The 15101-nt window shown below is 36.7% G+C and overlaps 1 protein-coding gene across 2 annotated transcripts; it reads left to right on the plus strand.

Annotated features, from left to right (window-relative positions):
* Positions 1-1064: 1064 nt before the first annotated feature.
* Positions 1065-6128, plus strand: LOC133617097 (sequestosome-1-like). 2 transcript variants are annotated; one of them, XM_061976816.2, is made up of 4 exons: positions 1065-1375; positions 3295-3388; positions 3470-3565; positions 5924-6128. In XM_061976816.2, the coding sequence occupies exons 1-4, from the start codon at positions 1301-1303 to the stop codon at positions 5941-5943; spliced, it is 285 nt and encodes a 94-aa protein (XP_061832800.1). In that variant the 5' UTR covers positions 1065-1300; the 3' UTR covers positions 5944-6128. The 2 variants fall into 2 exon arrangements, with proteins under 2 accessions (XP_061832800.1, XP_061832799.1); XM_061976815.1 differs by having other exon boundaries at positions 1147-1375; positions 3280-3388.
* The last annotated feature ends 8973 nt before the right edge of the window (positions 6129-15101 follow it).

Consider the following 15101-nt stretch of genomic DNA (forward strand, 5'->3'; position numbering starts at 1 on the left):
TTTCCACTTTTTATCAGTCCATCTTAGATGAGCTCAGGCCCAGCGAAGCCGACGGCGTTTCTGGGTGTTGTTGATAAACGGTTTTCGCCTTGCATAGGAGAGTTTTAACTTGCACTTACAGATGTAGCGACCAACTGTAGTTACTGACAGTGGGTTTCTGAAGTGTTCCTGAGCCCATGTGGTGATATCCTTTACACACTGATGTCGCTTGTTGATGCAGTACAGCCTGAGGGATCGAAGGTCACGGGCTTAGCTGCTTACGTGCAGTGATTTCTCCAGATTCTCTGAACCCTTTGATATTACGGACCGTAGATGGTGAAATCCCTAAATTCCTTGCAATAGCTGGTTGAGAAAGGTTTTTCTTAAACTGTTCAACAATTTGCTCACGCATTTGTTGACAAAGTGGTGACCCTCGCCCCATCCTTGTTTGTGAATGACTGAGCATTTCATGGAATCTACTTTTATACCCAATCATGGCACCCACCTGTTCCCAATTTGCCTGTTCTCCTGTGGGATGTTCCAAATAAGTGTTTGATAAGCATTCCTCAACTTTATCAGTCTTTATTGCCACCTTTCCCAACTTCTTTGTCACGTGTTGCTGGCATCAAATCCATAGTTAATGATTATTTGCAAAAAAAAAAAAACATTTATCAGTTTGAACATCAAATATGTTGTCTTTGTAGCACATTCAATTGAATATGGGTTGAAAATGATTTGCAAATCATTGTATTCCGTTTATATTTACATCTAGCACAATTTCCCAACTCATATGGAAACGGGGTTTGTATATTTCCACACAGATAGAAGGTAAAGCTACAGATATATTTCATTGTAACATTAGTAAAAGTAGAGAAAGTCAGTGTCTCTCCCCCCCCCTGTAATATAGGTTTCTGTTTCAACAGAAACGGAAACCTAAAAGTAGAATAAAATAATAATAATATTCTTTTGAAAATACAACCATAATGATTTGAAATCGCTATTTGCTAATTTGCAAAAATCACAACTTCAACTTTGAAGCTAAAAACTTAATTTTCCCAGTAAAAGCAATTCCTTACTTCCGGTTTAATTAAAGGGCAAAAGGTAATTGTAAAGTGCTCAAGTGTAATGATAATAGTTCAGGAAACTAACTGTAGAATGCAAGTGAATGAGATTGTGTGACATATTTAAAAAACACTGTGTTAAATAAAAGTATATAGAGTAGGGATCCACCTCGGTCCACACTCCATTTCAGTAGGTGGCGGTAATGCACACCAGAAGGTTGCTTGCCAACCGCCATTGAAGAAGAACAAGAAGAAGCAAGATGGCAAAGACGGTAGTAGTGAAAGCTTACCTGCTGGGCGAAGACGAGGCGGTGACGGAGATCCACAAGTTCCCGGTGACTGATTGATTGAAACTTTTATTAGTAGATTGCACAGTGAAGTACATATTCTGTACAATTGACCACTTAATGGTAACACCCCAATAAGTTTTTCAACTTGTTTAAGTCAGGGTCCACTTAAATCGATTCATGGTATAAATTTGATTATCTACAACCCGGGGAGGTGGGATGTGGTGGGGGCAGGGTGTTAGTTTAGGGTTGAAGTTGCCTGGAGGTGTTCTTTTAGTGCGGTTTTGAAGAAGGATAGAGATGCCCTTTCTTTTACACCTGTTGGGAGTGCATTCCATATTGATGTGGCATAGAAGGAGAATGAGCTAAGACCTTTGTTAGATCGGAATCTGGGTTTGACGTGGTTAGTGGAGCTCCCCCTGGTGTTGTGGTTATGGCGGTCGTTTACGTTAAGGAAGTAGTTTGACATGTACTTCGGTATCAGGGAGGTGTAGCAGATTTTATAGACTAGGCTCAGTGCAAGTTGTTTTACTTTTCCTCCACCCTGAGCCAGCCCACTTTGAAGAAGTGGGTAGGAGTGAGGTGGGATCTGGGGTGGAGGTCTAGAAGTAACCTGACTAGCTAGTTCTGGGATGTTTGGAGTCTTGATTTAAGGGTTTTGGAGGTGCTGGGGTACCAGGAGGTGCATGCGTAGTCGAAAAAGGGTTGAACGAGAGTTCCCGCTAGAACCTTCATGGTGCTTTTGTTGACCAGAGAGGAGATTCTGTAGAGAAATCTTGTTCGTTGGTTGACCTTTTTGATTACCTTGGTTGCCATTTTATCACAGGAAAGGTTAGCCTCCAGAATGGAACCTAGGTAGGTGACCTCATCTTTCCTGGTGATAACAATGTCACCCACTTTTATAGTGAAATCACTGACTTTCTTAAGGTTGATGTGGGACCCAAACAGGATGGATTCCGTTTTACCCAAGTGTATGGATAGCTTGTTGTCAGCGAGCCAGGTGCAAGTTCTACAGAGTTCAGCACTGAGGATTTTCTCCACCTGTGATTTGTCCTTGTCTGATACCAGCAAGGCCGAGTCATCTGCAAACAGGAACAATTCACAGTCGCATGCTGATGACATGTCGTTTATGTATACTAGGAACAATAAAGGCCCTAATATACTGCCTTGGGGGACTCCACAGCTCACTGAGAGGGGGGTGGGGGGGGGGACACGGTGCCGTTCACCTGTACCACCTGTTCCCTCCCCTCCAAGTAAGATTGCATCCAGCTCGATGAGGTTTTATCAAATCCGATTGCTCTGAGCTTATCCAACAGTATAGCGTGGTTAATGGTGTCAAAGACCTTCTGAAGGTCCAGCATGACCATGCCGCAGTATTTGCCCGCGTCCACCTCATGTTTGATGTGGTCAGTCATATAGAGAAGGCATGTCTCAGTGGAGTGGTTAGTTCTAAAGCCGGATTGGAATTTGTACATGAGTTTATTAGTGGCAAGGTAACCATCGACCTGTTCATAAACTATTTTTTCCATTACTTTCAAAATAGAACTGAGAATAGAAACAGGTCGCTAGTTGCTAGGTTGTAATTTGCTTCCTTTTTTAAAAATGGGAGTTACTCTTGCTATCTTGAAATATTTTGGCACTTGGCCTTGTTTAATTGAGAGGTTTATTATGTGTGTGATGATTGGGGCAATGGTGGTGGCAGAGTCCCCGAGGAATATGGAGTGGATATTGTCAAGGCCGATGGCCTTGTTTTGGTGGAGCGTGCTCAATTTTTAAAGCACCTCGTCAGTTGAGACCATTTCTAATTTGAAATCATTGTTGGATACTCCTGGCTTTCTGTAGAAGGCTTTAATGTGTTCTACACCAAAGCGACCAGAGTGGTGGGACAGCTTGTTGACAAGAGTTGTGGCTATGCTGGTGAAAAAAGTGTCAAGTCTGCTTGCTACCTCCAGTTCGTCTATACGAAGGAGGATTTCTTCAAAAGCGCCGATCTCAGCAGGAACATTTCCAGTCTGTTCTTCAATCTGAAGAAAACCGCCGCCCTCAACATGTTCTACCGAGGTCAGTCTACATGTTCTACAGAGGTCAGCTGCTTGTGTGAGCGACATGTTGGAGACCATCGATGTGCTTGATGGGTTACAGATGAGGAGGGAGACCTGGTGGGGATCTCCTCGGATGATGAGCTGATGATGGGCCTGGCCTGCATGAAGGACGACATTTTCCGTGTTTACATCAAAGGTACCGTCATAGAAGACCACTTTTAGCAATACTTCAATTGTGTTCCAAATGGCCGCTTTTAAGAGCGCTCAATGAAGTGTGCCACCAGTACCCGGATGTTGTGCTCGCCACGCCCCAAAGGGTGAGTGTGCAGTATAGGAAGGACCCTTACTGGAATATTATTTTCATCAAAAATAAACATCGTTTTTCTTTTGTATGTTAAGTTTTTTTTACTTTATTGAAATAAATGTATTTTTAAGCAACTAAACAAAAAGTGGATTTGTAACAGTAAACGACAAAAAATATATACTGTATGTATTTGAGTGAGTGTGTGTGTGTGTGTGTGTGTGTGTGTGTGTGTGTGTGTGTGTGTGTGTGTGTGTGTGTGTGTGTGTGTGTGTGTGTGTGTGTGTGTGTGTGTGTGTGTGTGTGTGTGTGTGTGTGTGTGTGTGTGTATTAGGAATGTCTGATAATGGCTTTTTGCCGATTTCCGATATTGACCAAACCCTTAATTACCGATATTGATATATACAGTCGTGGAATTAACACATTATTATGCCTAATGTGGACAACCATGTATGGTGAAGATAAGGTCCTTTTTAAAAAAATAAATAAATAAATAAAATAAGATAAATAAATTTAAAAAAAAATTATTGAATAAAAAAGAAAGTAAAACAATATAAAAACAGTTACATAGAAACTAGTAATTAATGAAAATGAGTAAAATTAACGGTTAAAGGTTAGTACTATTAGTGGACCAACAGCACGCACAATCATGTGTGCTTACGGACTATATCCCTTGCAGACTGTATTGATATATATTGATATATAATGTAGGAACCAGAATATTAATAACAGAAAGAAACAACCCTTTTGTGTGAAGGGTAGTGCACCAACCTAAGGTTTTTGGGTTGGTGCACTAATTGTAAGTGTATCTTGTGTTTTTTATGTTGATTTAAAAAAAAAAAAAAAAAAAAAAAACGATAATAAAAAAACCGATACCGATAATTTCCGATATTACATTTTAAAGCATTTATCATATGTATATATATACGTATATATATATAAATATATATGTATATATGTATATATACACACACATATATATATATATACACACATATATGTGTATATATATATATATACACACACACATATATATGTATATATATATATATATATATATATATATATACATTATACACACATATATATATATGTGTGTGTATAATGTATATATATATATGTGTGTGTGTGTATGTACAGTTGTGCATAAATTCTCCCAGGGAATGTACTTATGAGCACAACTGTATGTACAGTATATATATATATGTGTGTATATATATACATATATATGTGTATATATATATATATATATATATATATATATATATATATATACACACACATATATATATATATATATATATATATATATATATATATATATGTGTGTATAATGTATATATATATATGTGTGTGTGTGTGTATGTACAGTTGTGCATAAATTCTCCCAGGGAATGTACTTATGAGCACAACTGTATGTACAGTATATATATATATGTGTGTATATATATATACATATATATATATATATATATATCCGTATCGCTATACTTTGTGCAAATATACATAATGTGTCTGCTAAAATTACAAAAGTTGTGTATTTTGAACAATAACATGTCATAAAAAATACAAGAAAAAGTTATTTATTTAAAATTCTGAAGTACATTAGTGGCGTGAATAACATAGTCAAGCTAATACATTTGAAAAAATTAGACAAAATCATCAAATTGTGGTGTTTCAAACCATAAAAAAGGAAATAAGTAAAAAAAATAAAAGCATTAAAATGTAAATTCCGGACTATAAGCCGCTACTTTTTTTTTCTTACGCTTTGATCCCTGCGGCTTATAAAACGGTGCGGCTAATTTATGGATTTATCTTTGCTGACGGCCATAATGCAAATAGTTTTTAAAAAAAGCAAAGAATCTGTGTCTGTTCTATGGCTCCATCTAGTGGATGAGTTTACTCACTGCAAGTGTTGCAGTGCTGCATTGCCATTCTGTTTAGACTGAGCTTTGAACCGGATGTAGAAGTGCCGTTTCCGTCTTCTAGCCATCCATGGCGTTGCAACTCGCTTGGAGTCTTCATTCATCGCTCCAAGCAACGTTTGTAGGTTTTACAATGTAACTAAAACAATTCTTACTCACTAAACCGCCCATTGTGTGATGTGTGTAGGGGTGTTTTCATAAATATTTGTACATGCTGTCGTAATGTAATGCTAACTACCCTAGTGTAGTTAGCATTAGCTAACATGCTAAGAAGTGTCTGTGTTAGTGTTAGTAACTTACAAAGGCATTCTTTTTGTATTTTTTTCAGTTCCAAAAGAGCCTCAGTAAATTCACCGAAACGTCACCGTGGAGTTCTGAGTCTGTTTAGCTGATTGGAGAGCTAGCTTCTGCAGCTAGTGAGTCCATGAAGATGACTTCTGTTTTGTTTGATCACCGTTTTATATGATTACAATTGTATGTCTATTACAGACACCGTTTGGACACAAAGTATGTCAATAAATGTTTACTAAATATTTCTGTGGAGATGACTCATTTCACAACATATATATCTGCAGCTTATAGTCCAGTGCGGCTAATATATGGAAAATACTTTTTCCTTCTAAAATTTGGAGGGTGCAGCTTATATTCCGGTGCGCTTTATAGCCTGGAAAATATGGTACTATTAGAATAAAATGTTTATGTTACCGTACAAATACTGAACATGATATTGCTTTTCGCTAGCGGTCGAAGATAAGTTAGCCATGCTAGCTAAAACATAGCTGGTAGCATGGGTGTAAGAGATAAAGCTACTGGCCTTACTGATGTTTTAGGTCCATAGAGTGCATCATATTCTTTTGAAAATACAGCCATAATGATTTGAAATTGCTATTTGCTAATTTGCAAAAATACACAACTTCAACTTTGAAGCTAAAAACTTAATTTTCCCAGTAAAAGCAATTCCTTGCTAATTAAAGGGCAAAACTTAATGTGCTCATGTGTAATGATAATAGTTCAGGAAACTAACAGTAGAATGCAAGTGAGTGAGATTGTGTTAGAATAGGCCCTTTCCCACCAAAAACTTCAGGAACTTTAGGTTTCTGGAACCTCTAGTTCCTGGAACTATTGGTTCCTGCAGAAGTCCATGGTTTGTGTTTCCACCGCATGTCACAGTTCAGGTAGTTTGTACAAATCAGGCTGATGACCTATGGAGGAGTTGTTTAGTATATTTCTACACTGATACCATGTCAATAAACAGACAATATTAGGTCACAGTTCTTTTACTAAAAAGTAAGTCAATGAAATACAAAGCAATAATGTTCAAAACAATATGATTTATAAAAAAAGTCATAAGAAAGTCGTCCTCTCAGTAAATAACAATATATCAATAATAAATGTCAGTGTTTATGTTAAGATAGAGTTCAAGGGTGGACCCCGGGATGCAGAGAATGGAGGCAAGGGAAGCGATAACAAATGAAAATATTTAATAAGTCCAAAATGGTAACTAAGGGTGATGGGGCAAAAAGTGCACACCATGGGAAATATAACAAAAGTAGTCTCTTTCAGAGGTTGGCGGAGCCAAGGTCAGGACGCACACAGCGTGGCAAAAACTAGTCCTCTAAAACAAGGTGGCTAGAAAAACAAAAACACAACAAGGTCAATATAACAGAAATATGCGAAGGCAACATACCAGGGAAGCAGAATCAAGGTAGCACATGTCAGAGTGGAGTTCAGGAACAATAACCGGCGGGGACCAGCTGGTGGAGACGCGCTTAAATGCTACCCGGAGGTGATTAGCAGCAGGTGTGCCTCGTTGGGGACAAAAGACTGTGGAAGAAACTGAAAAAAACAATAGAGAAGGCAGGGAGAAGACAACAAACATAACAGTTTATCTGTAAATAACAATATATACATAGTAAATGTCAGCGTTTATCTGTAAATAATAATACGTGTCAGTGTTTATCTGTAAACAACAATGTATAAATAATACATGTCCGTGTTTATCTGTAAATAACAATCTATCAATGATAAATGTCAATGTTTATCTGTAAATAATATATGAATAATAAATGTCAGTGTTTATCTGTTAATATGTAAATAAATGTCAGTGTTTATCTGTAAATAATACGTAAATACATAAATGTCAGTGTTTATCTGTAAATAATATATAAATGAATGTCAGTGTTTATCTGTAAATAATATATAAATAAATGTCAATGTTTATCTGTCAATCAATCAATCTTTATTTATATAGCCCTAAATCACAAGTGTCTCAAAGGGCTGCACAAGCCACAACAACATCCTCGGTACAAAGCCCACATACGGGCAAGGAAAAACTCACCCCAGTGGGACGTCGATGTGAATGACTATGAGAAACCTTGGAGAGGACCGCATATGTGGGAAACCATCCCGAGCGGAGACGGGTCAGCAGCGCAGAGATGTTCCCAACCAATATACAGGCGAGCGGTCCACCCCGGGTCCCGACTCTGGACAGCCAGCACTTCATCCATGGCCACCGGACCTGTGCCCCCCCCCCCTCAAGGAAAAGGGGAGCAGAGGAGAAAAGAAAAGAAACGGCAGATCAACTGGTCTAACAGGGGGGCTATTTAAAGGCTAGAGTATACAAATGAGTTTTAAGATGGGACTTAAATGCTTCTACTGAGGTAGCATCTCTAATTGTTACCGGGAGGGCATTCCATAGTACTGGAGCCCGAATAGAAAACGCTCTATAGCCCGCAGACTTTTTTTGGGCTCTGGGAATCACTAATAAGCCGGAGTTCTTTGAACGCAGATTTCTTGCCGGGACATATGGTACAATGCAATCGACAAGATAGGACGGAGCTAGACCGTGTAGTATTTTATACGTAAGTAGTAAAACCTTAAAGTCACTTCTTAAGTGCACAGGAAGCCAGTGCAGGTGAGCCAGTATAGGCGTAATATGATCAAACTTTCTTGTTCTTGTCAAAAGTCTAGCAGCCGCATTTTGTACCAACTGTAATTTTTTAATGCTAGACATAGGGAGACCCGAAAATAATACGTTACAGTAGTCGAGACGAGACGTAACGAACGCATGAATAATGATCTCAGCGTCGCTAGTGGATAAAATAGAACGAATTTTAGCGATATTACGGAGATGAAAGAAGGCCGTTTTAGTAACACTCTTAATGTGTGATTCAAACGAGAGAGTTGGGTCGAAGATAATACCCAGATTCTTTACTGATTCGCCTTGTGTAATTGTTTGGTTGTCAAATGTTAAGGTGGTATTATTAAATAAATGTCGGTGTTTAGCAGGACCGATAATCAGCATTTCCGTTTTCTTGGCGTTGAGTTGCAAGAAGTTAGCGGACATCCATTGTTTAATTTCATTAAGACACGCCTCCAGCTGACTACAATCCGGCGTGTTGGTCAGCTTTAGGGGCATGTAGAGTTGGGTGTCATCAGCATAGCAATGAAAGCTAACACCGTATTTGCGTATGATGTCGCCTAGCGGCAGCATGTAAATACTAAAGAGTGCAGGGCCAAGAACCGAACCCTGAGGAACTCCGCACGTTACCTTAACATAGTCCGAGGTCACATTATTATGGGAGACGCATTGCATCCTGTCAGTAAGATAAGAGTTAAACCACGACAAAGCTAAGTCTGACATACCAATACGTGTTTTGATACGCTCTAATAAAATATTATGATCGACGGTATCGAAAGCAGCGCTAAGATCAAGAAGCAGCAACATAGATGACGCATCAGAATCCATCGTTAGCAGTAGATCATTAGTCATTTTTGCGAGGGCTGTCTGCGTAGAGTGATTTGCCCTGAAACCGGATTGAAAAGGTTCACAGAGATTGTTAGACACTAAGTGTTCATTTAGCTGCTGTGCGACAATTTTTTCGAGGATTTTCGAAATAAAGGGAAGGTGGGACACCGGTCGGTAGTTTACCATGAGGTCAGGATCAAGGTTAGGTCTTTTGAGCAGAGGATGAATAACCGCTTTCTTGAATGCTAGGGGAACAGTGCCAGAGGAAAGTGATAAGTTTATAATATTTAGCACTGATGGACCTAATAATACAAAAAGCTCCTTGATAAGTTTCCCAGGAAGTGGGTCAAGTAAACATGTTGTTTGTTTTATCCCACTTACACGCTGTAATAGTTCCTCTAATGTTATTTCATCAAAAAGAGAGAGACTATTTTGTATTGCAGTATCCGTCGTAGATACAGTTGTATCTGTGTTCATAGAACCCAGTTGTAGCTGGGATGCGTTGTCTTTAATCTCCTTTCTAATGAGTTCAATTTTCTTATTAAAGAAATTCATAAAGTCATCTGCCGAGTGGGTGGAGCTATTGGGAGGAGTCCCTTGTTGGGTTAGCGATGCTACTGTACTAAACAAAAATTTAGGGTCGTTTTTGTTGAGGCGGATGAGATTTGAGTAATATTTAGCTTTAGCTAAGGTAAGCATGCGTTTATACGATATTAAACTATCACTCCATGCTTGATGGAAAACCTCAAGCTTGGTCGCGCGCCATTTGCGTTCCAACTTTCTACATGATAATTTATGAGCTCTGGTTTCCTCTGTAAACCATGGGGTGCGCCTTTTAGGGGCCCTTTTTTGTTTTAGCGGTGCTATACTATCAATGGTTTTGCGCAGGGCATTGTCAAAGTTGTTAGTGAGGTTATCAATAGAGCCGACATAATTTGGGAATGGTGCCATTACCGAAGGCAGTAGGTCAGCAAGAGTCATCGTTGTGGCGGCATTAATGTTACGGCTGCTATAGCAGTTATTATTATTATTAGTTTGGTCAATAACCTTGTATGAATGATAAATGTCAGTGTTTACCTGTTAATAACAATGTATAAATAATAAATGACAGTGTTTACCTGTAAATAACAATATATGAAAAATAAATGTCAGTGTTTATCTGTAAATAACAATATATACATAGTAAATGTCAGCGTTTATCTGTAAATAATAATACATGTCAGTGTTTATATGTAAATAACAATATATAAATGATAAATGTCAATATTTATCTGTAAATAACAATATATGAATAATAAATGTCAGTGTTTATCTGTAAATAACAATATATACATAGTAAATGTCAGCGTTTATCTGTAAATAATAATAAATGTCAGTGTTTATATGTCAACAACAATGTATAAATGATACATATCAGTGTTTATCTGTAAATAACAATATATAAATGATAAATGTCAATGTTTATCTGTAAATAATATATGAATAATAAATGTCAGTGTTTATCTGTTACTATATAAATAAATGTCAGTGTTTATCTGTAAATAATATATAAATAAATGTCAGTGTTTATCTGTAAATAATATATAAATAAATGTCAATGTTTATCTGTCAATAACCATGTATGAATGATAAATGTCAGTGTTTACCTGTTAATAACAATGTATAAATAATAAATTACAGTTTTTACCATTAAATAACAATATATGAAAAATACATGTCAGTGTTTATCTGTAAATAACAATATATACATAGTAAATGTCAGCGTTTATCTGTAAATAATAATACATGTCAGTGTTTATCTGTAAACAACAATGTATAAATAATACATGTCAGTGTTTATCTGTAAATAACAATCCATCAATGATAAATGTCAATGTTTATCTGTAAATAATATATGAATAATAAATGTCAGTGTTTATCTGTTAATATATAAATAAATGTCAGTGTTTATCTGTAAATAATATGTAAATAAATGTCAGTGTTTATCTGTAAATAATATATAAATAAATGTCAATGTTTAGCTGTCAATAACATGTATAAATGATAAATGTCAGTGTTTACCTGTTAATAACAATGTATAAATAATAAATGACAGTGTTTACCTGTAAATAACAATATATGAAAAATACATGTTAGTGTTTATCTGTAAGTAACAATATATACAGAGTAAATGTCAGCGTTTATCTGTAAATAATAACAAATGTCAACGTTTATCTGTAAATAATAATAAATGTCAGTGTTTATCTGTAAACAACAATGTATAAATAATACATGTCAGTGTTTATCTGTAAATAACAATATATAAATGATAAATGTCAATGTTTATCTGTAAATAATATATGAATAATAAATGTCAGTGTTTATCTGTTAATATATAAATAAATGTCAGTGTTTATCTGTAAATAATATGTAAATAAATGTCAGTGTTTATCTGGAAAAAATATATAAATAAATGTCAATGTTTATCTGTCAATAACCATGTATAAATGATAAATGTCAGTGTTTACCTGTTAATAACAATGTATAAATAATAAATGACAGTGTTTACCTGTAAATAACAATATATGAAAAATACATGTTAGTGTTTATCTGTAAGTAACAATATCCATCCATCCATTTTCTACCGCTTATTCCCTTCGGGGTCGCGGGGGGCGCTGGAGCCTATCTCAGCTACAATCGGGCGGAAGGCGGGGTACACCCTGGACAAGTCGCCATCTCATCGCAGGGCCAACACAGATAGACAGACAACATTCACACTCGCATCCACACACTAGGGCCAATTTAGTGTTGCCAATCAACTTATCCCCAGGTGCATGTCTTTGGAAGTGGGAGGAAGCCGGAGTACCCGGAGGGAACCCACGCAGTCACGGGGAGAACATGCAAACTCCACACAGAAAGATCCCGAGCCCGGGATTGAACCCAAGACTACTCAGGACCTTCGTATTGTGAGGCAGATGCACTAACCCCTCTTCCACCGTGACAATAGTAACAATATATACATAGTAAATGTCAGCGTTTATCTGTAAATAATAATAAATGTCAGTGTTTATCTGTAAACAACAATGTATAAATAATACATGTCAGTGTTTATCTGTAAATAACAATATATAAATGATAAATGTCAATGTTTATCTGTAAATAATATATGAATAATAAATGTCAGTGTTTATCTGTTAATATATAAATAAATGTCAGTGTTTTTCTGTAAATAATATGTAAATAAATTTCAGTGTCTATCTGTAAATAATATATAAATAAATGTCAGTGTTTATCTGTAAATAACAAAAAATACACAATAAATGTCAGTTTTTATCTGTCACTAAACATATATAAATGATAAATGTCAGTGTTTATCTGTTAATAACAATGTATAAATAATAAATGACAGTGTTTACCTGTAAATAACAATATACACAGAGTAAATGTCAGCGTTTATCTGTAAATAATAATACATGTCAGTGTTTATATGTAAACAACAATGTATAAATAATACATGTCAATGTTTATCTGTAAATAACCGGTTTCATAATACACCTCACGGTGCAACCTGGACACATCATCAGTGATTCTCCCGGGGTCATAGGGTGTTTCGGGTCTTAATCCAACACCCTCTCCCGGGCGACCCAGCCGAGGGTGATCAGTCCCTCGACTTGTGTCCAGGTAGCGCTCCAATATATGAATAATAAATGTCAGTGTTTATCTGTTAATATATAAATAAATGTCGGTGTTTATCTGTAAATAACAATATATAATTAATACATGTTAGTGTTTATCTGTAAATAACAATATATAAATAATAAATGACAATGTTTATCTTTAAATAATAAAAAAATGTCAGTGTTTATCTGTAAATAATATATAAATAATAAATGTCAGTGCTTATCTGACTATAACAATATATAAATAATCTTTGGCAAGCTAGGTAATGTTTGCTGTGGTCTGGAACAACATGGCGCACATACAACTATCAGAAATGCAGCCAATATTACATACAGATAATGTGTCATGAGACATGCAAAAGTAAATTATATACAAAGAGGATAACAGCAAAGGATATTAAATGAGCTCAAATATACCTACAAATGAGGCATAATGATGCAATATGTACATACAGCTAGCCTAAATAGCATGTTAGCATCAATTAGCTTGCAGTCATGCACTGACCAAATATGTCTGATTAGCACTCCAACAAGTCAATAACCAGCAAAGCGCACCTTTGTGCATTCACGCACAGTATAAAAAGTTTGGTGGACAAAATGAGAAGGGAAGATTTTACATGTAAACAAACTGTTGCGTCACAGGCCACACTATGGTGAGTTCAAGAACCGCCAAAATTAGTAGGACAAAACGATGTCCACCAAATAGTGTCATCGTTGAAGCATACACACAAACATATTAAACAGTGGGATGTCTAACAATTGGGAAGGTTTGTGTCATGTTTGTCCTCAAACAAAAAAAAATACTAAAACAAAATAAATATTTCTCTCCATCTTTTTCCATTTGCAATCCTTTTTAAAAAAAAATGCTCCAGGTAGCAACTAGGGCGGCACTAAAGAGCCGCATGCGGCTCGAGAGCCGCGGGTTGCTGACCCCCGCTCTAAGGTGTATGGCTGCGGAAGTAAAGAAAAAAGTGTAAAAACAGCTAGAAAAGTTAACATGCCAATGTTAGCATGCTAGCAAGCCAACAGTTGACAAGTGTCACATACCAAGTTTTATGACTCTGGGGTAAACCCTTGCAAAACTAACTAAAAAAAAGTTAGCATGCTAGCAAGCTAATGTTAGCATGCATTATACTTTGCTGAGCCAGGAACAAAATCATGTCTTCACAAGACCCAAGACAGTCCAGTGGTTAAGACTGTTGGCTAGGAATGGAGGGTGGTTCAAATCCCAGTTGGATCAATTTGCAACTTCTGAGGCTGGAGGCCTCCAGGTGACATACATTGTAGCTGTTAACATAAATGATTTATTTTCAAAATCCAATTACAATTAACCTATCTTATATTAATGGTACCCAGGAGAGCTCATAGGTCAAGGCTCTTTATTATTGACTTTCTACTCCTATTCCCACCCACCTCAGGAGTTACACTCACACAAGGTGTCATCATTGACTATTTATCATTATCTTTAGCATTGACTTCATTTTTCAACAATTGCTACTGGGTTCGAATCCCAGTAGGACTGATAGGTAACTTACAAACTCGACTAGGAAGAGTTAGTGTTTTATCACATCTCCATCATAGTTTACAGACACAGGTTCACCATTAAATCTGGTCTTAAGAAGACCCAAGGTAGCTCAGTGGGTAACATCAATACTGTTAACCAAGGGGTACTGGGTTCAAGTCCCACTTGCAGTTTTATATCATAGTTTACTGAGACAGGTTCTCAATTAAATGTTTCATTGGGACCCAAAAACTTTGTTCTAGAAGACCAAGGCTAGCTGAAGGATTAAACAGCTAGCTCCCAATTAAAGGGTTCTGGGTTCAATCCCAGTCAGGTCACTCTACAACTACAAAATATCCACTCAGAGCAATTAATCTTTTAAATTAAAGTTTACTGAGACAGTTCTCAATTATATATGTCATTGGGGCCTGAAATCTGGGAGCAATAAGACCAAGGATAACTGAATGGTTAAATAGCTAGCTCCCAATCAAAGGGTTCTGGGTTCAATCCCAGTCAGGTCACTCTACAACTACTAAATATCCACTCCGAGCAATTCATCTTTTAAATGAAAGTTTACTGAGACAGTTCTCAATTATAT

This window comes from Nerophis lumbriciformis, linkage group LG16 (genome assembly GCF_033978685.3).
Source record: "Nerophis lumbriciformis linkage group LG16, RoL_Nlum_v2.1, whole genome shotgun sequence".
Lineage (NCBI taxonomy): Eukaryota > Metazoa > Chordata > Actinopteri > Syngnathiformes > Syngnathidae > Nerophis > Nerophis lumbriciformis.

Bases quoted from the DNA above. Each gene is read 5' to 3' on its own strand.
- LOC133617097 (XM_061976815.1), top strand. From the start codon at position 1,301: ATGGCAAAGACGGTAGTAGTGAAAGCTTACCTGCTGGGCGAAGACGAG. The intron at 1,376-3,279 runs GTGACTGATTGA...TGCTACCTCCAG, and splicing joins CGGAGATCCACAAGTTCCCG to TTCGTCTATACGAAGGAGGA. The intron at 3,389-3,469 runs GTCAGTCTACAT...GATGGGTTACAG, and splicing joins CCTCAACATGTTCTACCGAG to ATGAGGAGGGAGACCTGGTG.